This window comes from Phocoena sinus, chromosome 10 (assembly GCF_008692025.1).
Source record: "Phocoena sinus isolate mPhoSin1 chromosome 10, mPhoSin1.pri, whole genome shotgun sequence".
NCBI classification, from domain to species: Eukaryota; Metazoa; Chordata; class Mammalia; order Artiodactyla; family Phocoenidae; genus Phocoena; species Phocoena sinus.
In genome coordinates, this window is record NC_045772.1 from 68,137,557 (window position 1) to 68,163,153 (window position 25,597).

Genomic DNA, 25,597 nt, shown 5'->3' on the forward strand with positions numbered 1-25,597 from the left:
TGGATGCTTTTGTTCCTGATTATATTCACTTATGTATGTATATTTTTATGTTGTTAGATATTCACAACATTAAGCCAACAAACATTTTTTGTAAATAATACATGAAGGTACATATGTTTATTATGCATTGAATCAAATTATAATTAGCTGTAGATTTGAAAGAAACTTTTGAGATTGTTTTGAGGTTAAATGAAGGGATATTTCCAAGTTGACATCCCAAGAGTATGTCCTTGAACTCCCTGAACCTAGGAATGTAAAGGGCATATAGATGTCTAAAGGGTGAGGATGTGACATCCTTAGATGTGCGTTTGCTGACGAAAAAAAGTTGTGGATTACTCATACATTTTGCCCAGTAACTTTTTGAGGAGAATTATTTAAAATTGTCTTTTTAAAAAGCTTTTTGTTTTAAAATTTAGTATTGTTTACATCTCAATAGTTTCAAGTAGTTTCAAGTAGCAACTGAGAGATTATGTGATATGAATAGTTTTGTAGATCTGAAAAACCTAAATTGATCCAAAGATCAAGAAAAATGTATTTATTTATCTTCAGAATATATTTTTCATAAAAGTTAACTAAAAATGAGGGTTTATCTACTGTCTATTATAGAGTATGCATCGTGCTCCTGTAATAATAGGAAGCACCTTGGCCTGGGTTGGGATCCAGGCTCTGACACTTGAATTTGGTAGGTTCATTCCTATATCCTCTCATAATTGCCTTGGGTAGTGCTATTGGAGGAGGTCACTGAGAGGACATGGCCGCCAGTTGACCCACAAGCCGGAGGCGGCAATCAGAGGCTCCTCACCCCCTCCCATCCTTGAAATGTACATTCCAGTGTTCCCACAGTCGGAGCTCTTTTCAAGGAAGCAACTGCCTTGAGAAAGCAATGTGTTGTTGAGACCATCTGGATGGCATAGGTGACAGAACCCAGTTAAGGCTTCTATATAAACTTTTAAAATTCTGGTAGGCGAGTGCAGAGCTGTACTTGTCTTGCGACCGCCCAAGCCAAGCCTGGTGTGTAAGTTCCTTTGTTTGTTAAACCTGCCACCTACCAATCCGAGACATCTGCCTCTTCCTGTGGTCTCTCCTTGCCCTTCGTGTACCTGCTCAGTTTCAGATTTCACTCAGGAAGCTCCCGTTGAACCAACAGGTTCCTCAAAGAGTAAGTTGATGGAAATCAGCTCTGATTTTGAGCCACTTACAGAGATAATCACAAATGTCTTGGTTTCTCTGTGCCTCTCTTTCCTCATCTGTAATTTCTATTACTGTGGAGCTGATAATTGCATTTATTCAAAGTTGCTGTACACTTAAATGAGATTGTTGATGTTTAAGGACTTTGCAAGCTGCATATATTGTGTTAATAAAATTTTAATGGCTTTTAAAATTGTTATTATTTTGCCTTTAAAGTTTTGCACTGTAAAGGCATGGATCTATTGAAAGAGTAAGAGCAATGAACAACAACTATTGATATAATAGTAGTTCTAATTTCATACATTTCTAACCTGAATTTAGAAGACAACAACCTTTCATAGTTAGAGACTGAACAAAAGGGTAATTCGGTGAGTTTTGGAACATTCTACGTCAACCGCTCTATGCCTAAGATTAGACCGTTTTTATAACTGAATCTGCACATGGTATTTTTATTAGTCTGCTTATGTGGCGGGAAATCAGTTTAGGTTTCTACACACTGCAGACAGGATAGACACCTGTCAGGGGCCAGGGACTCATTTGATTCATCATGGCAATTGTAGTGATGCAGTTAAAGTGCAAAAGAAGAAAAGAATTCTTACCGATTGCTTTGTTATTGGGAGATGGACAGACCCCTTCTCTTTACTTTTACTGCTAATGCACTAAACATACTTAAAGAAGCTCTAGTCTGATTCTTTTTCAGTAAACATCCATATTTGCTGCCACAGATACACTTGCATTAAGCTACAGTCTATTTTGTATAGAAAGAAACCAGTTTCTGTCTCTCCATCTCACCCTCACTCTCCTCTCTCCCCCTAACTATGTGTGTGGAGGATACACTGCATCCAGACATGAACTCATCACTCCATCCTGGTTGTCCCATGACTAAAAATGAATATTTTGATGTAATTGCTTCTGACCTGCTTCATTATTTATTAATAACTGCTTGAAAATGCCACACGTTGTGTTCTTAGTGGGATTTTTAGGCTTCTGCATGCAATAAAAATGGAAAACTTGGAAAAAAAGTTTTATTTTAAACTCAAGCAGTTCTCCAATTAAAAAGACCTAATACAGCATGGGCATGCTGGGAAGTTCTTCTGTAAGGCTTCCTAGTAGCATTTAAAGGCCCCTTTTCTCAGCCTGTTTTTCTCTGAAGAGGCAGTTCAAATGATGGTCGTCAGCCCTTCTTTGAAAAGACATTCAGCTTACTTTGATTTTTGTCCATAAAAGAATGATCATTCACAGTTCTCTAGAAACAGGGGGTGGTAGGCAGAATTTACCTTAAGAATAATTTCATTGCAAGAAACTTTTATGTTAATTTTCATATGTGAGAACTGGTATTTTGTGGCTGAGTTTGAGACACTTAGAATGAAAGTAAGCTCAGAAAATCACCACAAGGGTATAATGGCTCTTGGTAGTTTTAGTGGGTTCCACAGTCTCATTGCTTGTGAGAGTAATAATAATATGTATCATAATTCTAAAAGCCAACACGTGGTGTTGCTACATGGCAGGCACAGCTAGTCATCTGCATAGCTGGCATTGGAAACTTATTTTTCTGGGGTGAGAATTTGTCCTCATAACCATCTATTTTTTATGTGTGGTTCCTAACAGGAGACCTTGTTGAGAAATTGCTTAATACATACCTGAATTTAATTATGAATTCTGAAAACTGAAATGATAACAAAAATAAAGTAAAATTATTCTTCCGTGGTGGTTTCTTTGACTTGACTTTCTGGTGAGGACTAGAGTTGGATCTTAGAGTAATCACAGGAACTCAGAAGTCTCTCTGAACGGTATATCATCTTTGAGATGAAAATAGAAGGCAGGAGTGCTAATTTTACAAAGTGGGAAACAGAAATGCAAATGGGGAAAGTGACCTTTCTTAAAATCACTACTAAGCGAGTCACTTAAGGAACTAAAAATGTTATGTTATATAATTACTTCTTTCTGGATTATTTTCTATGTTGATGCTCCCGAATTTGCCTTTCTGTTTGTGAGTGGCAGTTAAGCATGGGTAAGGATGCCACATTCAGGAGGCAGGGCAATTTAGTGGAAGGAATACTGGACCCGAAACTGTCATCCTCATTACACCTCTAGATTGCCTGGTGCCTTTGGGTGAATCACAGAATTGTAATAGTTGTCCTTGTTAAGCGTTGTGAGAATAAAATGGAATGTGAGTTCAAAGGGGAAAATACATTATTTATACATTTTTGAAAGACAAATGTTGTATGGTGCTAGACGTGCAGCATTGTATAGTACACGTGTAAAGTTATATATGTTGTCCCTGCTGTGCTACAGATTTAGTGTTTTTATGGTCCATCCTTTTATCCTCTTCTCATTCCTGTGATTCCTGTGATTTACTCAGGCATGCCTATGACTTTAGATACTGTATTCTGATGACCTCTACATTTATACTGCTGACCTTGACCTCTCTTGAGATCAAATTCTGTAGTGCCAGCCTCCTACCGGACATGTCCACATGCACGTTCCAGAACACCTCAGAACGACCGTTTCTAAAACTGAAATCCCATTTGGGTACCATCATGCTCCTACTGCATTTGCCTTTCATTCTGTTTCTCAAGCTAGAAACTTTGGATTCAATTTTCTCCTGTTTCTCCTGTTTTTGCCTTTTGCATGTGTTTTATCAGTGACCAAATTCTTTAGATTCTGCTTTCTAAAAATCTCTTGAATTCTATAATAATAAAATGATTATACTCCCTAATTTTTTTGAGCTACTCACAGAGTTCAGGCTCCCATCAAATCCTTCCCGGACGCAGGCATAATAAATTTTTGAAAAACATGTTTTTAAGGGGGAACAGTAGATTTAAATATCATTAAGGTGAGGTAAGGATTGGTGGGAGATGGTGTTCTGTTGACAGAAAGCTGAAAATTAGTATACTTCCTAGAGGTGCTCTCTCTGCCTCATTCAGTAATTTGTCTTCACCTGGGGATTATAGATTCATGCAAGACCCAGTTTTTAAACCGCTATACAAGTGAACTTGGTTAATCAGGATGGAAAGAAAAGAATTTCATTTTTCCTGACCCTAAAGCATAGGCTGAATGGAGCTTCTGTAGGACATGTTTGGTATTGGAGGGTCCCTTCTTCCTGCAAGTCACTCTAACCACCACAGAGGGAGCAAAACAGGAAGGTAATAGGCTGGGAGGAGAGCCTGGACAGGGTGAGAGAGCGTGTCCTGAATTGTGACCCTGCGTAAGTGAATAGGCTTAAGTATAAGCTGTATGGAGACCCTCTGGGACCACACTTACCACCCTGGCGGGATAGAGGATGGTTCTGCCCTGCAGGTCTCCTTAAGCACTTCCTTAAGCATCTCAATGCAGATATCCACCTGGGGTTCACTTGGCCCTTCTCACATCAACATGCCTGACAGGCAGTGAAAGAACCAGTAAGTGGTTCTGTATCACGATTCCTGGTGAAAGCCAAAAACATCAATTTGATTTAGAAAAGGTAGTTTAGGGATGTCAAAATGTGATATTTAAAATATGTGAAATTTAACAAAAAGTCAATAATCACCTGAATTGCCATTTTCTCAAGAGTTTTCCCAATGTTCAGATTTTTTTCTTTCTTCATATATTCCACATGGCTACCAGAGAAATTTTTCCAAAATGCAGATTGACAAATCTTTAAAAAAAATGGTTTCCCTTCAACTACACTTGCCTTCCTCATGTTTTCAACCGTGGTGGTTTACATTTTTACCAACAATACTCAAATGTAATCCATTTTTTAGGTCCTTCTTCCTTTCATCATAAGGTCAGTCTTCACATGTAATTTCATCTGAAAACAAAACAGATAAAAACCCACGCAAATAATATAGCCTCCTAACCCTTCTCACAAATCTGACTCCAGAAGCAGTGGAGAATAACATAGAGATTTAGTGAAGGTTTTCTTTGCGTACCAAATAACAAAGCTTTCTAAAACTCCTCTTCAAGCATCTCTTCTTTAAAGTTCCACCTTGTCAGGCAGCTGGTACCCTTTTCTCAATTTCTTTTCTCTCACTATAAAAGCTCAAGCTTCCTGGGCTACACCTTCCCATCTCTCTGTGGCTCTGATCATCATTCCTGTATTTAGTGTAGTCCTTCCTCAGTTTCCTTCATTTATGTCCCCATCTATCACCCTGTTCATCAAGACAAAGGATGCTGCTCAAGCTCTACCTGCCTGAAAAGGGTCGGAGCGAGGCAGGGCCGGGAGGGGAGTGTGATGTTTGTAATTCAATTTTAATTTGTTCTTATCTAGCAAATTGAAACGAAGTCATGAAGTTTGTGAATGATTCACGTGTATATAAATTGGAGTGGATTAAAAGTTAACACTAGATAAATCCTTCTCACAGAGTCTCATTTTCTGTGCCTCCTTGGGGAGAAGATTGGTTTTGGATCTCAGAGGAATTGGATGGCATCTCTGCAAAGCCTGACTTCTCTCTAGTGGAATCTAGGGAGAAACTATTACATTGACCATGGCTGAAATTGTGGATTATTATTACGCTTTTGAACTGTGACTATTGACTAGAACTGAGGAAGTTTGTTTTTGGAAACTAGGAAGTTTCTTTTTCCTAAAACCTGGAACCAGTATCCTGGGCCTGACTTCATTGCCCTGGCTTAGGTGCCTGTTTCTGAATCAATTACTGTGGACAGGAATAGGCGACGCTCTGATTTAGCGCAGAGGAAGCCATGGGTTAAGAGTGGGGAGGGATCGTTTTTCAGTGGTAGATAAGAATTATTATTATTTATTTTTTACCTAGAGAGTAAATTGAGGATGGTGACAGAAACAAGTGTCTATTACATTGGCACACAAAGCCCTGCCTCTCCTCTTCAGCTTTCCTATCCAGCCCCATCCTGCAATGGCTGCTACTTGCTGTTTCAGCCATGTCGTGCCCTATCACATCTCTTTGCTTTTTCATAAGCTATTTCTGTGACTGGAATGCGTTTCCCTCTCTTCTCTACCTGGTGAACTCCTGAGCAAATGCCTTCTGTTTCGAGATCCTGCCCTCCAGATGATGTTGGCTACTTTCCCTCTGTGGTCCAACACCACTTTGTACTTACCTGTATGACAGCGTTTCTTTTGTTTTATTGGGATTATTTGTCCCCTCCTCCATTTTATGGGTATCTTGAGGGCTTCTCCATGTCTATGCATCCCCAGTGATGGACACAGACCAGGTGATTACAATTTTATTCCATAAATTTGTGTGGCTGGAAAGGTGGGGAACTTTAGATTAATCTCGTAATCTCTGTTTCATCAAGGTTGTGGTTCTCAACCTGATTTCTGCTGCACTGTTCCGAAGGGAATGCTTGGAAATGTGTGGGGGAACTTTGGGTTGTCACAATGACTAGGACTGAGTGCCACTGGCATTCGTTGGGCCAGGACCAGGGGTGCTAAATGTTCTGTAGTGCATAGGATAGTCTTCCACAGGAAGGGTTATTCTCTCCAAATGCCAGTAGCTTCCCCTTGAGAACTCCTTACCTAGTCTGTCTAGTCTAAAGCACAGAAAAGAGGAGAACGATTTGATAGCTACAGAAACTGTGTTTCTGGCTCCCATCAACCCTCTGCACACACTGAATAGGAGAGCGTTATGCTCTGTGAGCGGACGGCTTGAATGATAGGTTTTTCCTGTCCACTAAATCCATTTCTACCCCTGGCTATTTCTCCCATGTCCTCTGGGTCCTGAGGTTGGAGTGCATGACTAAACCACAGGAAAGTGCAGGATAAAAATCTGCTCTCCCACTCAAATCTCTCTTGTCTAGGTGTTCTCTAAGCCTGGGGAGAGGGACGTGGGAATTGAGTTCTGTGCATTTCTTTCAAAAATACGGCACGATAATTTGATCTTAATGTTTCATCCACTGCACAGAAGGCTGAGAGTGACTAATTTCAATGATCTTTTAAAAAACCTATTTATAGCAAGCCTTCTGGCTACAGATATCAACGTGGAAGGTGGCACATTGATTTAAATCCAGTTTTCTGTCACGAGGTGTCAGAAAAGCTAAATGGCTCTATCATGGTTTTTTAGGTCCTTTTCTCGGAAGGACATCCTTTTGTTCAATGTTGACACTGACGTGGCTGTGGTATCCAGGATTTAGGAAGAGTGTGAGGAGAAAACTTGGGAGCTCAGTTTTTCAAACAGGGCTCTTTGATTCTTCATCTCAAAGACATTTTTGAAAAAAGGTCTCTGAAACACAAGCTCAGTCATTCATGTGGTTTACTGTCCTGTGTTATGTGTAGCAAAAAGTCTTTTCGAACCAATTTACCAGGAGTCTGGAGCTCAGTATTTATCAGCAGCTGCTTGATAATGTTTTCTGAAAGATGTTGCCTGTAAAGAATGCTTTATAAAGCCAAGTTCTAGTCTATTTACTGTATGTTTCTTTTTTTAGATACTCCCAGAAGTATAAAAGCATCCACTGCTACAGCTGAACAGTTTTTTCAGAAGCTGAGAAATAAGCATGAATTTGCTGTTCTGGTGACCCTAAAACAGACCCACTTAAATTCCGGAGTGATTTTCTCCATTCACCACTTGGATCACAGGTACGTTTGGCTGCTAGAGTTTCCTGTGTTTTCATTATATATCGTGAAATTAACACATTAAAGAGAAGTAAACAAAAGCAAGATATTCATGATTGCTTTAAAACAGCAAGAATAATTTTGCTACATTATGCAAAATCAGAAACACAAGTAATTGAGATCAGCCTAAAAGCACAAGGAGCTATTGCTTTTGAGGTTGCTAAGAGCGGAGGGAAGTCACCATTCCTAAAACCCATTTATTAATTACTAACTTCCTCATGAGTTATCTTCCTCAGTGTTAAAGTCAAACATACTTCCTCTTAATTGGTGAACAGTTAGCCACAAAAATACCATATTCTGTTTCTCTAGGTCATTGCCTGGGTTTAGAGTTTAATAGTCTTATAATTTTAATCACAGACAGATAAATTCTTTTTCAGCGCACTTCTTAGACTGTGACAGTTACAGCTGTATTTTTGGACGCGTGTTGAATCAAAATGCTGTCTAGTATTTCCTAGCTCCTCGCATGCATAGAAGCATGATTAGGAGAGCTGGTGGGAGTAGTGAGGAAGAGGGGAGGGGGGAAGAAGAAAATCATTCATAACACTTAGCATATACATAAATTGCTACTAAATGATATCAAACAGCTTAAAGTGATTCCTTCCGGAAAGAATAACCACAGTTCTGACAATGAAAGTTCCTTTGTGTTCATATTTTGAATGCCCACCTCGTGACTGTCTGGGAACGTTGGGCGAATCATATAACCTCTCTGTGCCTCAATTTCCTTATCTGTAATAGGAGGATAGAAATAGTACCTCCTTCATAGGTAGTTGTGAGGATCAAAGAGTTCATATATGTAAAGTGTTTTACGTATATAATGGACTTAATGATCCTGTTCAGATGTGGGCAGAAACCTCTTTTCTTGGTTTCTCTTAGGAGAGATGGGGCAGCCTGGGACTTGGCAAATCTTTGCTAAATACTAAAGGGCAAACAGAAGCAAATATATGTGGAGAACAAAATATAGAAAAGTGACACAGAGAGTAGGTAGGGTTCCTGATGACATTCTACCTGGATTACTCTCAGGGATTTAAGACCCCATCTAATTCTATCGTTAGTCCCAAAGGATTGGCATATCTTCCCAGGCCCCTCACTTGGATTTCTTTCCTCCCAGGTTTTGGCCTGTTTTTGAAAGGAGGGTGCCATCCTAACATTCACCAGGTAATTGGCTTGGGCTCCTTAAGACTGAGCAACAGGGCTTCCCTGGTGGCGCAGTGGTTGAGAGTCTGCCTGCCGATGCAGGGGACACAGGTTCATGCCCTGGTCCAGGAAGATCCCACATGCCGCGGAGCGGCTGGTCCCGGTGAGCCATGGCTGCTGAGCCTGCGTGTCTGGAGCCTGTGCTCCGCAACGGGAGAGGCCACAACAGTGAGAGGCCCGCGTACCGCAAAAAAAAAAAAAAAAAAAAAGACTGAGCAAGAAAGGGAGAGGTCCATCTCCAAGGGCTCACCAGGGCTCGTCGCCGTGGTATGTTCCTGGTCCTCGTCTTCAGGTGATTGACATCAGGGGAGCTCCTCATTTGTAACGCTGCGACCCTGCTCTTCTCCAGTGGGCTTTAGGCAACATGATTCACCTACAGCGAAAGATATTGTTTCTTCACAGAGCAGCCTGATTTATTGCTGATTATTTCTCTTTGCTAAGAAAGCTTCCCCTGTATTTTGGGCACGAGATTTTTCTAAGCCCTGTGGCTTCTTACTACCCCATTTGTAGAGACATGGAACTCACGTAACCTTCTTCCAGATGACATCCCTCACGACCATCCCATCCAGATGGTCAATGTTTTGTTGGTCCCTAGAGTTGAATACATTAACTCTACAAATGTTTGACCAGCATGCATTTCTTATAATTTGTGCACTTTCCAACTGATACATATTAAAATAGTTTGAAAATATTTTTTAGCACCTTAGACATAGTAAGGATATGGACCACCGAAATACCCAACTTTTATCAGGTAGGTCTTTGAAGGAAGATTTGCTGTCAGACAGATCCTATCTTACTGTTCCTATGAAGTAAATTTGTTAAAGTTGTGTGTAGGGCTTTATATTGACTTATTTCAATTAAAAATAATATTTTTTTTCAAATTAGCATAGCAACATATTTTCATTGTAGAAAATGTGGACAACTGACAAGTGTAATAAAGAAATAGGAAAACTCATACAAATCATATCACCAGAAGAAGACTGATGTTGAAATTCTGTCATACTTTAATCGAGTTTTTTGTCTGTGTCGGTGTGTGTTCGTTCTTTTGGATACCGAACTCTTTCCTTTTTTAACTTTGATAAACAACACTGTGATGAACACATTTATACATAAATCTTTGTGCTCAGCTCTCATGCTTTCCGATTATTCTTGTTAAATTGATTATTAATTCTTCATTCTTCCTTTGTATCATCTGTAAATTTGATAACATTTACCTAAACAAATACCATATTTGAGATGTAGGATATTTTTCTATGATATTTAAAATCATATCTATTTGGAAGGCACTTTTCATTTGCTTGGGAAGCCAACAATTATTAAAGGCTTACCGTGTGCTAGGCTCAGTGCTCAGTGCATTCCACGGGTTAGTTCCTTTTACGTCAATATTAGATAGTGGTTCAGAGTGCAGATCTGGAGAAGGACTGCGTGCATTCCAGTCATAGCTCTGGCTATGTGACCTTGGGTACTGGCTTTGTGACCTTGGGTAAATCACTTACCTCTTCTGAACCTCAGGCTCCTCATCTGTGAATCCGTATAAAGTGCTTGATGATACTAGAGAAAAAAATTCACTGAAGTCCTATCATATTGCAAGGTCGTTATTCTCATTACCATTTTACAGATAAGAAAAATGAGTTTTAGAGAGGTTAAGTTGTTAAAGGCTCCCAAGAGTAAATGCAGGTAGGGTTTAAACTCAGGTAGTATGATTATAGAGCTGGTCTCCTGCACCTCTGTGCTGTGTCTGAAGTTGTTAGACTAGCTTCTCTTCTGCCTGTTTTTTCACAGTATCACTTATCTAGATGGTGACAGAGTCGGCACCCAAACCCTCTTCTTCTGATTTTTTTTATTCCAGTTTTATTGAGATATATCAATAATTGACATGCAGCACTGTATAAGTTTAAGGTGTACAGCATAATAATTTGACTTACATACATCATGAAGTGGTTATCACAGTAAGTTTAGTGAACACCCGTCATCACATATAGATACAACATCAAAGAAATAGAAAAATAATTTTCCTTCTTCTGAGAACTCTTAGGACTTACTCTCTTAACAACTTTCATGTATAACACACAGCAGAGTTAATTATATTTACCAAGTTGTACATTACATCTCTAGTACTTATTTATCTTATAACTGAAAGTTTGTACCTTTTGACCGCCTTCATCTAATGCCCTCTTCCTCCATCACCTGCCTCTGGGAACCACAAATCTGATTTTTTTTTCTGTGAGTTTGTTTGTTTGTTTTTGAAGCATAATTGACCTACAACACTATTAGTTCCTGTTACGCAGCGTATTTCTATATATTTCAAAATGATTACCACAATAAGTTAAGATGGCACCATACATACACACATATGTAGTTATTGACTATCTTCCCCACACTGTACATTTCATACCTGTGACTCGTTTATTTTATAACTGGAAGTCTGTACCTCTGAGTCTCCCTAACTTATTTCTCACCTCGCCCCAAACCCTCTCTCCTGTGGCCATAACCTGTTTGTCTCTGTATCTGTAACTCTCTTTCTGTTCTGTTATGTTTGTTCATTTGTTTTGGTTTTTAGGTTCCACATATGAGTGAAATCATACAGTATTTGTCTTTTTCTGTCTGACTTATTTTACACTCAGCATAATTTGGATTCCCGAGTCTGGTATTTTTACGCATCCACTGTGATATCTCCTAACCTCCCATCACCCTCACAGACCTTGTGCTTTGGTTTGTATTGTTTTTTTTCCTGTTGTTGCTGAAGGTATCTTTCTTTCCTTAGTCTTATTCTCTTTAGTGTCATCATTTCCTGAACACTTATTTATTCTCTGCTATTTTCACAAAAAAATTAAGGAGGTTTATAGAGATATCTACAGCACAATAAGACAAAAATAAAATGAAATATGCAAACCAAGGCAAAGAAGAAATAGACAACCACTTAGATGATAAGGGAATGCAACTATTCTTGGTTCTGAGACCAGAGACTTATTTCTCCTATGACCTTTTATGGTAAAATATAGTGAGTGCCTTTAGAGGAACAAGTTCAGAGGACCTTGTGTCAGCTGGTGTCATCAAGCCACAGCGCGCTTCAGAAAAAGCAAATCTATAACGATGCCAGTAACGTGCATCTAGGTGTAAAGGTGTTTGAAGTTGTACTGTCTTCGAGGCCCTTGGTAGCGTGCACAAAAGTTCTGTGCAACCAAGTTTAACTGCTCAGAATGCCGATAGCACCTCCTATGTGAAATCCTGATAAAATACCATGTCTTCTAGGCAATATTCCACACCAGTTGCTTTTCCCAGTGTCTTGAGAATAATACTGAATTCAAGTTAGACTTCTCTGATAAATACCCAGATTGCAGCTATTCTTTGTTGACAGTTAAATGAAAGTTGTGTTGAACCTCAGCAGCAATTGAGTTGTAGGAAATATTGACATTTTATTATGAAAATTGAGGAACCAAATAAGGCCATGCCTGAACGGAAGGTACCCACATCCTCCTGTGGTAGCTGAAGTAGGCAGTTCCCAAGGGCAGGGCCAGGCTTTTCCTGGGTAAGTAGTGTGGATTCTACTCTTGCGTAATGATGGATGGATCCTCTAGAATGTGGAAATTTTAACTATGCTACAAATTTCAAACATTACATATAAGGTTAATGCTGATAGTGAATTTTACAAATTAGGAAAATCACAAAGAGGGAAGCAAAAATCATCTGTAATTTTATCCCCCTGGGGATAGTGTCTACTAATACTTTCAGTTATAAATGTCTACTTAAAATGTATAGATATACTATTTTTTTAAAAAATTAACTCACACTGTACATATTTTATAACTTTTTATAATTTAGTAAAATTTTTTGAGGATTTTCCTATGCCAGTAAATATTCGTTTATAATCTGTTCATTAATGACCAAAGAGTATTCCATTACTGGGTGCAAATTAAATCAGGGAAATCAGATTCTCACAAAATTTTAATTTTGTCATTAAAAATGCCAAACTATCCAAAAAATGTCAAATTTTGATCAGTAGAACTATCTGACGTATCCATCAAGATGACTAGCTTGCAAAATATGGTCCTGGATAAGTGAATACATTTATGTGCTTCAAAAGATGGTTAGCTGTAAACCAGTTAAATGTTGAAAAATGCTCATCAGAAGAAACAGGTGATCTGTCATCCTTTAACTGGCAGTGATTAGATGTGGATCCAGCCTTCCGTCAGGTCTGTCTTAGTTCACAGAAGAGCTCTTCCTCATGAGGAAAGAAGCTCATTTCCTAGTTGCTTTTGGGAGTGGGTGGGGTGAGGTTGTGGTGCTCCACTGACCACAGGTTCTTGCCTGCTTGGTAGAAGGCAAGGGGTTGAGTTATTCATAACCCCGTGAGTTAGGCTTTGTGAGTTTGACCATAGAGTGCCTGCTGCAGAGCAAACACTAAATAAACATTAATGTTATTACTAGAGATGATGTGAAGCGGCTTCCCCGCTTCTCGTGTCAGTCGCTGACTTCACTCTTATCTCCCTGCGGGTTGATGGCAGTGAGCTATCCTGAGATATCTGGCTATTGCGCATCTTGCTCTGACTCCAAAGGAAGTAGGGAGAGGTCAGTGAGAAATAGAGGCTGTGAGGAATGTCGGCTCCGGCACTGGCAGAGATGGAGAAAAGTGGTATCATTCAGTGGGAGTATAAATGCCAGGCACAGTGGCCAGTCTTCTCATCACCTCTGTGTAGATCCCTTTCTATCTGCTCATCCAAGTCCTGTTCGCATTTCAGAACTTCACTCACAGCTCCGTGAAGCTTTTACTGACCTTCCCAGTTTACATGAATTTCTTTCTCCAGGTTTTTAAATCTGGGCCACTCCTTTTGGCATTCTAACATACAACATCTTGTTGTTGCAATGTTTCACATATGTATTCATTGCATATGAGAAGGTAAAAAGTATTATTTGCTGCCTTTGATCACAATTTAAATTTTAAAAATCTAAATCTATTTGGTAACAAATATTTACTGAAGATTTTTAAAATTTAAATTGTAATTGTAATTTTTAAAAAAATTGGTAATACATCCCATGGTTCAAAATTTAAAAGGCACAATAAGATATAGAGAAAAAGTCTACCTTCATCCCTCCCCGGCCACCTGATTTCTGTCCCTGGGGGCAACCACTATTATCATTAAAGACATTTTGAAAGTAAGAAAAGTTAAAAGAAGAAAATGTTTCTCAGCCAGTCAGTGGTGTGCTGGAGCAGGCTCATACTGGCTGATAAGAATTGAAACTTTGTGGGCTGGCTGATGTCACTGTTGTAGCTTGAAGTAGACTATGGAAATAAGCAAGTGCTACAGAGTAGAGCTCTTTTTAAAAAATGTATTTTTGTTGATAAATATTCTGTTTTTAATGAGTCTACTTTTTTCATATTTCTTTTCTTCTATCTTCCCTAAACAAACGGATAAATGAACCAATATCTTAGAATTATTTCTGTAGAAAACAGAGAGCCAAATGTTAAACATTTATCAGCACCATGCCTGCAGTGGTTGTAGACAACCACCATAAGACTCCAGGATGTAGCTTTCTAATCCTTTTCCCAGGAGTACTTGTGTGTTTGCCTGAAATTTTATGTAGCTGACAACAATTTTTGATTAGATTTTTTCTTTTGCTGTAAAGGATTATGCATTAAACTTGCACACTCCATTTTACCTGCCATGCTGTCATACAAAGTTAGATGCTAAATAAATATTTGGTGGATGAAAAAATGAGTGGAAGATCGAGCGAAAGGTCATCATGAGTACGCCAGGAATCACAAATGACATCACAAAGTTTTCTCCAGGCTAGGGTAAAGGATCTGGAGAATGTTCAAATTGCTCTATTGATGCAGGGTGCCTTATCTGTCCTGAAATGCCATTAGCTCTAGGCGTGAGGATTTCACTAACTGGCAGACGCTGCTTCCAAATGACTGCAAGTCAAGTTCTTAGAGAATAACGACACCTGTAATGAGCTATGTAGCAACATCTCAGCCACGGTGTGAAAGCTGGAAACCCAATCACACAACTTTGTTGGTTTGGGCATATGAGACTAATGGATGCGCTCTGGGTCTTGGGGTGTCTGAAGTGAGCTAAGAGCAAGATGGAAGTGGGAAAGGCAGACATCACAGTATCTTGGGACTGGAAGTGTGCTTAAGTCACATCTTGGTACTGAAACACAGCTTCAGACAAAGTGACATCGTCATGAAGCTACTGGGAACCTTATAAGCAGTGCCCTGGTGTGCCATGAACAGTCTCATTTGGCCTCCAAACCTGAGATGCTGGTTTCCAGTGATGTTTTTCAAGTAGGGGCTGCTGTTAAAAATTGGACCACAAACTTCATGTGAGCACAGTGTAAAAAGATTGTTGGCTCTTCTGGCATTTCTGTGTATGTTTAGCCAACATCAGTATTACCTAAAAACAACAGACAATAATATATGGTACTTTATGTATGAAAGAATTAAGACACTTAGGCAGATCAAAGGAGTTTTCTCATCATTACAGTTTTCTGGCTATTGTGTTTTGAAAGGAAAAAAAAGACTAGAGAAGTAATTCTAAGATATTATTCACTTATCTATTTGTACAAGAAATATAGAGGAGAAATATGAAAACAGTAAAGGCTAATTGAAAAGTGAAAGTATATTTGTAAGTAAAAATGAATGAGAAAATTTCCCCGAATTCTAAAAGGACTCTGTTCTCTTTTTCCATGTTTTGCAAAACTGCATTTTCTTCACGATAAATAAAATCCTTTTGCTGTCCCTTGATGTAGCTTTGGTACAGTCCCCTAGATTACATTCTGTGGTTTAAAATTTCCTTTATGAGAAATTTATGGTCTACTCTATAGAATAGAAAATTTGGCATGATTTTGGGCAGTTTGGGGGAAGTAAGAAAAAAATTCATCTGTCCTTGATGCTACCTAACTTTCTTCTTTGGATGTTGAAGAATTTGTGACAATGAAGGAGAGATTATCTCAGCACAATATTTGACTCTGCAATGAATACTGATACATAGGCATTAATGCAAATACTGTTGATTAGTTTACTATTGATCTTTTAATTGGAGATCTGGAAAGGGGATGATGATACATCTGTATTTAACTTTCCATCTTAATCTGCCCCGCTGTATCCAGTGAATGATCATTTTGTCCTGCCTAACAAAGAAAAGAAATGGACATCTTGAACTTAGATCTAGGTATCCTTATCTAGTGTAATATCTAATAGGTGAAGCTGGTGGTCCCAATGCCAGTTACCCAAAAGCCCATTCTTTTCTCACATATTTGTAATGTCAAATGTAGTACCAAATCTCTATCAATTCAGAGGTCTGTTTCTGCGCCTTGTATTCTGCTCTACTGATTCCTTGTGGCTCCTGCAGGAAGACCACACTACTCTGATTACTGTAGTTTTATAAGACTTGCTAACTCATAGTTCAGGTCTCTGTTCTTCTTGTTCAGATTTTTTGCTATGCTTGAAACTTTATTCTTTGGTATAAACTTTAGAATCAGTTTGATAAGTTTTATGAAAAAAATGCCATTGGGATTTATATTGGAATTATGTCACATTTATAGATTAATGTGTTAACATTTTTCTGATATTCATTTTTTAAAATCCAGGGATATGACTTATCTCTCCATTTTCTTTCACTTCCTCTTTATAATTATCTCTATAAAGGGCATACACATATTTTGTTAGATTTTTTTCCTAGGAACCTTATAGGCTATTCTGTTACTCAAGTGGGATCTTTATTTTTCCATTATATTTTCTAATTTGTAAAAGACTTAAGTTACTATATTACCAGAAAAATGGATTCTGATTTGTATCAAAAGTAACATCTTCTATAGTATTTAACTTGCTTTCTCTTTTGTCTCTGGAGGAAAGTTGGATTTTTTGGATGCAACTCAAGTATAATAAGAAAATTTTCAAGGTGCCATCAAAGTTCATTTAATTCTCTTTTCTTAATCTGCCATACATTGATATGCACTGACATTTCAGTGATCTTTTCCAAGCTGAATGTTGAGGGATTTGTTGTAATATATTTTAATTTTTTGGCATTAAGACTCTTCTCCTTTTAGTCTTACGGTGTCGTTGTGAAACTTCCCAAATGCTGTTTAGGCCTTTGGTCAATCACTTAAAATCATTTTCCAAAGGACTCATTTAACAAATTAAAATGATCTTCCTGCAGTTTATTAGGAAGTGACAGGAAATAGAATTGAGCTTATTTGTAACTTGTTTTGTTATCTCCTGTAGTGTGGTGAAGCATGTACCTTTTAAAAAAGTCCATGCAAAATATTGTTTTGGGGCTTCCCTGGTGGCGCAGTGGTTGAGAGTCCGCCTGCCGATGCAGGGGACACGGCTTCGTGACCCGGTCCGGGAAGATCCCACATGCTGCGGAGGGGCTGGGCCCGTGAGCCATGGCCACTGAGCCTGCGCGTCCGGAGCCTGTGTTCCGCAACGGGGGAGGCCACAACAGTGAGAGACCTGCGTACCGCCAAAAAAAAAAAAAAAAAAATTGTTTTGGTGTCCTTATTGACATGGAGTTTATGTTATCTCCATTACTTAAGAAATCTTATTTCCCTAGCTGTTGTATACACTTGCATTCCATTGATCTTGGCAAGGTGTCATATTTTTGAAACCATATATTGATGTATTTCATAATAGTTGAATGAAAGTCATTCAAATTTTGCTTCTTCTTTTCAGTGATTTTACCCATTGAGCATTTAAAGAAGGAGATGATTGGCATGCTGTCATCTTTCCTTTGTATTTTAACCTTTGGTTATTTAAAACTCTAGGTGGTGTAAAAATTATGTTTGATTATTATTGAGGATGTGAGTGCACTAGAGAATACATGAATCAGTGAATATTTCAACTTAAATCCATTTATCTTAGCCAATAAAAATACCCTGATCAGCACTGAAAAGAAAGTAAGATATGTGTTTTGAGGAAACAATTTACTTTGCAGATGACTTGAACTATACACTTTGAAGCACTGAGCACTATATTTAAAATACTTTTTGCTAACATGATATCTGAGAAATGACTGTCATTTCTAAAGTTTACTGTTCTTTGAATATTAGTGAATTTGTACATTTTCATATATTTATTAGTAAGTTGTTGGTGTCTCTGATAAGATGAATAGTTTCTAAATATCCTTTGCCATTTTTATACCAGAGTCTTGTCATTTTTCTTGTTTATTTGTAAAATTCTTTATATGTTAAGAATGTCAACTCACTGACAGTTATATTTGCAGGAGAGTTCCCAGGTTGATGATTGCTTTTAATTTAAAAATGTTTTTTGAAATCATTTCAAACCTACAGAAAAGTTACAAAGACAGTACAAAGAACTCCTGCCTCTTCTCTCACCAGATTCCTAATTGGTAATATTTTTAGCTCATTTGCTCCATCACCCTCTATCTCAGTCCAGTACGCCTTTTACTGACAATATACTCCATCACCCTTAAATACTCTAGTGTATATTTTATTAAAACAAGGACACTCTCTGTATAACCAACATACACAAGGCAATCAAGAAATCAGCATTGACAGCACAATACCATCCAATCTCAGACCCCATTTAAATTTCACCAACTATCTAAACAATGTCTCTTTTTCCTTCTTGGGCCATAATTCCATTCTAGAACACATGTTGCATTCTAGAACACATGTTGCAAATTTATAATTTCCTTCAATCTGGAGCAGTTCCATTCCCTGTTTTGGGTATCCTTTAGAGTCTCAGAAGTATAGGCATTTCATTCCATATTATCACCGTCAACCTGGGTCCATCTGATGTTTCCTCATCACACTCAGGCTATGCATTCTTGTTAGGAATACCACAGAAATGATGCTGACCACATCTGGAGGTACACTGTGTCAGTCTGTTCTACTGCTGTGATATTAACCTTGATCACCTGGTCAAGTTAGTGATCTGCCAGGTTCTGCACTATTTTTTCCCTTTGATTTTGATCAGTATTTTATGGGGAGATAATTCAATTTCATTCCAATATCCTGTTCCTCATCAGACCTTCACCCACCTGCCTTAACATCCATTGACTGTTCCCACCTGTATAAGATACGATTGCTTCTTAGTGACACGAATAAAATGATAAAATGGAAAATTGAACTCATTCTAACTCAAATTCATTTTTTATACTGTCAAAAACTTAAGGAATATATGTCATGTAAAAATATATTCCTAAAAAATGGTAATTCAGACTTTTGTATCTCATTTTTTAATTTTTATTTTTTGCCGTACACGGGCCTCTCACTGTTGTGGCCTCTCCTGTTGTGGAGCACAGGATCCGGACACGCAGGGCCAGCGGCCACGGCTCACGGGCCCAGCCGCTCCGCGGCATGTGGGATCCTCCCGGACCGGGGCACGAACCCACGTCCCCTACATCAGCAGGCAGACTCTCAACCACTGCACCACCAGGGAAGCCCTTGTATCTCATTTTAAGTGCATATCCCCTTTCACTATGCAAGATATCTTTAAATTAACTACTGTATTTTTCTTTAATGAAAAGTATTCATTTATACTGAATGAAATTCAGAGAAAATAATGTTATTTCCATAAAGTTGATTTGCCCAACTTTTCTACCTTTTTCTTGATAGCTTTATATACAATATTGCATTCATTGAACTAAACTCAAAGACCTTTGTGAAAACAAGATCAGAGTGTATATAAGATGTATTTCCAGGCAAATTTTGCTGGAAATACATTTAGCCTTCTATGATGTCTAGTTACTGGATTTTCAGTTTTTGACATTTCTAATTGCATGTTTTCTACATTTAAAAAATAATTCTGATTGTTATTCATCAGCCAGTAACTGAAATAAATATATGACAAAATCTTTCTATCCTTTAGTTTGTCAGAATTCAGGATCTATTGCAGGTGTTTTGTTCAATCACATTAAGAAAAGTTGTGCTTATTTTTAATCTCTCCATTTCTAACTAGATATGAGAATGTAGAGTAATAAGACAGTATAAAAATGTCTGGTCATGTAAAATAAAGATCTGGCAGAAATATAAAAATTCTGGACACGAAAAAGGAAGGCCTACATTTATAGCAAATCATCACCCCGGGGAGTGTCAATTCAGGAAAATGATGAAATGGGAACTCTTTGAGGACCTGGACTTTGGTGTCTCTTTCCCAGTATTCTCTGTACCTGGTATAGTGCCTGCTGTAAAGATGGCTGGTGGATGTTTGAGGAATGACTGAATGAGAAGTGCAGAGAATCTGCTGATATCCAGTGTATGGTAGTTGGCTGATTTCTTAGGTTCATTGAAATGTTGTCTCTGCATTATAAGGATTAACACTTTATTAAGTTCTTACTCTGTGTCATGTAGTCTTCTAAACACCTTACATGGATTAATCTCATTAAATGTGCATCACAGTCTTGGAGGTAGATACCATTCTTATCCTTATTTTCCAAATAAGAAAATGGGGCCTTGAAAGGTTAAGTCTCAAGTCCCAGGTTACAGTAAGTGGCAGAATCAACATTTGAACCAGGCTGCCTGACAGCAGAGCCCATTCTCCTGTAACCACCATCCTGACAACTTCTCTCTCTGCCTGTTTTAAAGCAGCACTATGGCCTTTCTGCCTCCTCAAAACCCAAGAACTCTATTGACAGGGTTAATACTCTTGCTTTCTATTGCTTTTGAAGACAACAATCATATATTTTTCTTCTATTAAGCTTTTTTGTTACAGTAAACATTTTTATCCGGAAGTTTTCTTTCTTGCAATTTATTTCTTTATTTCAATAGCATCATCATGGCTTGTTGAAGTTGATAACAGTATAAATAAAGCTGTTGTGGTCTGCATGATTGGGAAAATATTTTGTCTTTTCATTTTTTAAAATTGACTCTCCATAAAAAGTTTGTGCTAAAACTTAAAACCAAGATTACTACATTTTTGGCATTTCCCTACTAGAATTTGGGGCCCAGTTGGATCTATTTTCTTTAGTTAGGGGGGTCCAGTAGCCATTTCGATTGGGAACGCTTGAAGTAATAGGCTCACTAAGAGCAAAATGTCACCTCAGTGGACGACCCATGAATCCTGTTGCCTTCTTCCTTGGCTTTTATCTATTCTGAACAATAGAGGAGACATGATGACCCATGAAGCATGTCAGAAAACAGATGCTGCAGTGTTGACAGCTTACTCTCCCCTGTGACTAATTCCTTTCTTTCAAATACAGCCTCCCTAGAACTTCTAGTTGCCTTACATGCATCAATGCTTTTCCTTTATTGTCTGCCCGTAGTTTCAGAATGTGTTACGTGTAAAGCTGCCAGAAATTCCTGCACAGACCAACCTCTATTGGCCTAAGGAAGTCCTATCGATTTTTTAAACGACCTTAGGAAAGCAAAATGTTAAGAGGAAGATTTGAAACCAGATAAAATACTTCCTGGAATCAAAGGGCATCGAGGGTCTTTGGGAGTCACTTAGTCACTCCAGATGGATGTATTCCTAAAAGCATCATGAATCATTGTTTTAGGTGAAGGTGATGATGAAAAGTTACCATCTTGAGAACATAATGTTCTTCCAGAAATATTGTTTGCTGTTTATACTTTGAGATAGCACGATTGCATGCACACTTTAATACACTTGTAAAGCCACTTAAGTATCTGGAAATTGAAGACACCATTGCTGTATTCTCTTGGAATTACACATGCACATACACACAAATTCCAATTCATCCAAAACTACAATAATGTTTAAATTATGTATATAAATGTGTATGGATTTTAAGAGGTCACCAAGTTCTTTCCTTCAGGCAGAGCTGACTTAAATCATTCTAACTGGTAAAACTACATCCAGAAAAGATGTTTTGTTTTGTGAATTTTTTTCACAAAAGAGATTGACTTAAGTAACCAAATTCAGAAATTAAAAAGTGATGTATTATGGAATTTTTAATGTAAAATTAAGTACATAGTGTCTTATATACTAAAGGATCAAGTAATTAATGATTCCTCAATGAATATGTTATTCCCTCCCAGACTGTGCTCTACTTTTCTATGTATGTATATTTTTAGATCCTTTCATATCAAAGTGGATGTTATGAGAATTTGATGTATAAAATATCATTTCTGTAGTTTTTGAACCCTACTTGACCATTAACACACATCACAGATGGTTTCACAGATCCAGGGATAATTTACTCCACTTCCTTTCTGCAGAAATAGAATTACATATAATCAGTGGAAAAAAGAAATTCATGTTTTATATAGGTCTTTTAAAATAACTTTTCAGGGAGGGAGATGCAAGAGGGAGGAGATATGGGGATATATGTATATGTACAGCTGATTCACTTTGTTATAAAGCAGAAACTAACACCACTGTAAAGCAATTATACTCCAATAAAGGTGTTAAAAAAAAGAGATAGCTATAAAATAACTTTTCAATAGGAGTTTCATCTTTAAATTCAAATGAAGTGATACCTCAGTTAATAAATCCCTTGGAACCATATGTATTTTATTACTTAACTGTATTAAATATACGTTGTGCGTGCACATGCGTGTGCACACACACACAAATACTCGCACCTCAGAGTCTTTCAAAACAGAACAGCTAGTGCTTATTTTTAATGACCAAATCTTTAAATTTTCCTCTCTAATATGTTAATCTGAGTTTTATAGAAAAAAGTATGACCATTTCTGAAATTAGAACGATGCTATATATCATAAAGGGATAGTGAGCTGGAAAAATTTTAGAAAAAAGGAAAGAATGCACTGACCCTTTCTCAACCTACCACTCTTCAGTGTAAGCCCTCTTGGGGAATTAGTGAAGGGTTATGCTTCTAACTTCCTTTCAAATATCATCAGCGTCTCTACATTGGAGTAAGGACTAGAGGCAGAATAGCTTTGGTGATGCCATCAGGAGTGAGATGGGATGAATCCAGTCTCCAAATAGATTCCTTGAGTTTTCAGCAAGTGGGGATCTTACTTTACATGGCCTGTACTCGTAGGTGATAAATATAAGTTGGAAATCATTGCAGAAATCTTCTTTTTCCTTATATGAATGTCTAATTGATGCTCCCCAGTTCTTTGAAAGAATGATTATTTTCTTTTAGAATTGCAGTCACCTTTGCTATAATCAGCTGAACCTGATATGTATGGCCCTGTTTTTAAACTATCTGTATGGTTCCATTAGTCTATATTTCTATTCATGTGCAAACATTGCATAGTTTTAGCTACTGTGGTTTCATAATAATTTTAGATATAGTACTGTAAACCTTCCAAATTTTGTTGTTCTTCTTCAAGATTATCTTGGATATACTTGTCTTTTTCACATTTCCTTGTAATTTTAGAATCAGCTTGATTTTTGGTTGGGGCCTATTAAATCTGTATGTAAATTTGACCAATGATTTACGTATTTGCATTAGAGATTTAAAATTTTTTCTCAGTAACATTTTTATATAACATTTTATTTCATTTGTTTTGTAAGGTTATCGCACATTTTCTGTTAAATTCTGGGATATGTGATGTTTTGATGTTAATTTAATTGGCACATTTTAAATTTTGTTTTATATTTGTTAGCAATACAAGTGAGTTTTGTACATTGATCTTCCAGTGACCTTTGTTACATTAATTTATCATTTATTATTACTCATTTATTCATTAATTTATCTGCTATTCATTATAATATTGACTACCAATAACAGTGATATTTCTTTCTTTTCAATTCTCATACCTTTAATACATTTTTCTATCTTATTACATTGGCTATTCAATATGAAATAAATATGGAATAAAAGTGTGCTGGCTGATATTTTTATCTTCCCAATCTCATGGGGAAAGCTTTGATATTCCATTATTAAGTATGATGTTTTTCACAGTTATTATTGTTATTTTTGTTTATTTGTAGATTCTTCATCTTATATAAAGGAACTTCAGTTTTATTCCTCAGAATTGAGGAAAAGAATGGATGTTAAATTTTCTCGAATGCATTTTCTACAACTGCTAAATATTTAATTTTTCTCCTTTATTTATTTTTTTGGGGGGATTTTTTTTTATTCAAACAGAAAGTTGCAAAAGTTATAATCATCCTCATCAGTTCACTCAGTCCCATGTAATTATTTTTTTTTCATCTTGATCTTTTGTTAGCACTTTTATGAATTCATCAGTTTTCCATTAGAGTTCTGAAAATGCTTATTCATTCAGTTCAGCAATATAGTCAGTTACCAGAAACCTGTACCTGTCAGAGTCTTTCCCATGAATTCCTTGAAGATGAAACGCTTTTATAGGAACATTTTTGCAAAACCATCAGAGTACACCCAGAACTGTCTGTAAATGACAAAAGACTTAAAAATGGCCACGGTTAAAGATTTGATGAAAGTCCATAATAATGCAATTGACAAGGAAATTTAGTTATTTCTGAGATATACATTTTAAAGTAATAGCTAGAATTATGACTTATAACATTATACCAGAACATATAAGATTTTTAGAAATTTCATGTAATGTCTGAAACATTTATATTAACATATTTCCATACAAATAACCCAAAGAAAGTTTAGTATTAGTTGTTTTTGTTTGTTTGTTTGTTTTTTATACTGCAGGTTCTTATTAGTCATCAGTTATTTGTTTTTTTTTTTTTGCTGTATGCGGGCCTCTCACTGTTGTGGCCTCTCCCGTTGTGGAGCACAAGCTCTGGACGCACAGGCTCAGCGGCCATGGCTCACGGGCCCAGCCGGTCCACAGCACGTGGGATCCTCCCAGACAGGGGCACGAACCAGTGTCCCCTGCATCGGCAGGCGGACTCTCAACCACTGCGCCACCAGGGAAGCCCTAGTCATCAGTTTTATACACATCAGTGTACACATGTCAATCGCAGTAGCCCAATTCAGCACACCACCATCCCCACCCCGCTGTGGTTTCCCCCCCTTGGTGTCCATACGTTTGTTCTCTACATCGATGTCTCAACTTCTGCCCTGGAAACCGGTTCATCTGTACCACTTTTCTAGGTTCCACATACATGCGTTAATATATGATATTTGTTTTTCTCTTTCTGACTTACTTCACTCTGTATGACAGTCTCTAGATCCATCCACATCTCAACAAATGACCCAATTTCATTCCTTTTTATGGCTGAGTAATATTCCATTGTATATATGTACCACATCTTCTTTATCCATTCGTCTGTCGATGGGCATTTAGGTTGCTTCCATGACCTGGCTATTGTAAATAGTGCTGCTGTGAACATTGAGGTGCATGTGTCTTTTTGACTTATGGTTTTCTCTGGGTATATGCCCAACAGTGGGACTGCCAGATCATATGGTAATTCTATCTTTAGTTTTTTAAGGAACTTCCATACCGTTCTCCATCGTGGCTGTATTAATTTACATTCCCACCAACAGTGCGAGAGGGTTCCCTTTTGTCCACACCCTCTCCAGCATTTGTTATTTGTAGATTTTCTGATGATGCCCATTCTAACTGGTGTGAGGTGATACCTAACTGTAGTTTTGATTTGCATTTCTCTAATAATTATTGATGTTGAGCAGCTTTTCATGTGCTTCTTGGCCATCTGTACGTCTTCTTTAGAGAAATGTCTATTTAGGTCTTCTGCCCATTTTCTGATTGGGTTGTTTGTTTCTTTAATATTGAGCTGCATGAGCTGTTCATATATTTTGGAGATTAATTCTTTGCCTGATGATTCGTTTCCAAATATTTTTTCCCATTCTGAGGGTT

General features: G+C 37.6%; 1 protein-coding gene across 3 annotated transcripts in view; it reads left to right on the forward strand.

Moving 5' to 3' along the window:
* The window catches only part of NELL2 (neural EGFL like 2), a 402,299-nt gene that overhangs the window by 58,239 nt on the left and 318,463 nt on the right, over positions 1–25,597 (forward strand). For all 3 annotated transcript variants that reach the window (XM_032646188.1, XM_032646187.1, XM_032646186.1), the window contains one exon: positions 7,564–7,714. In XM_032646188.1, coding sequence (XP_032502079.1) covers positions 7,564–7,714 — 151 coding nt within the window. The remainder of the gene's footprint in view (positions 1–7,563; positions 7,715–25,597) is intronic.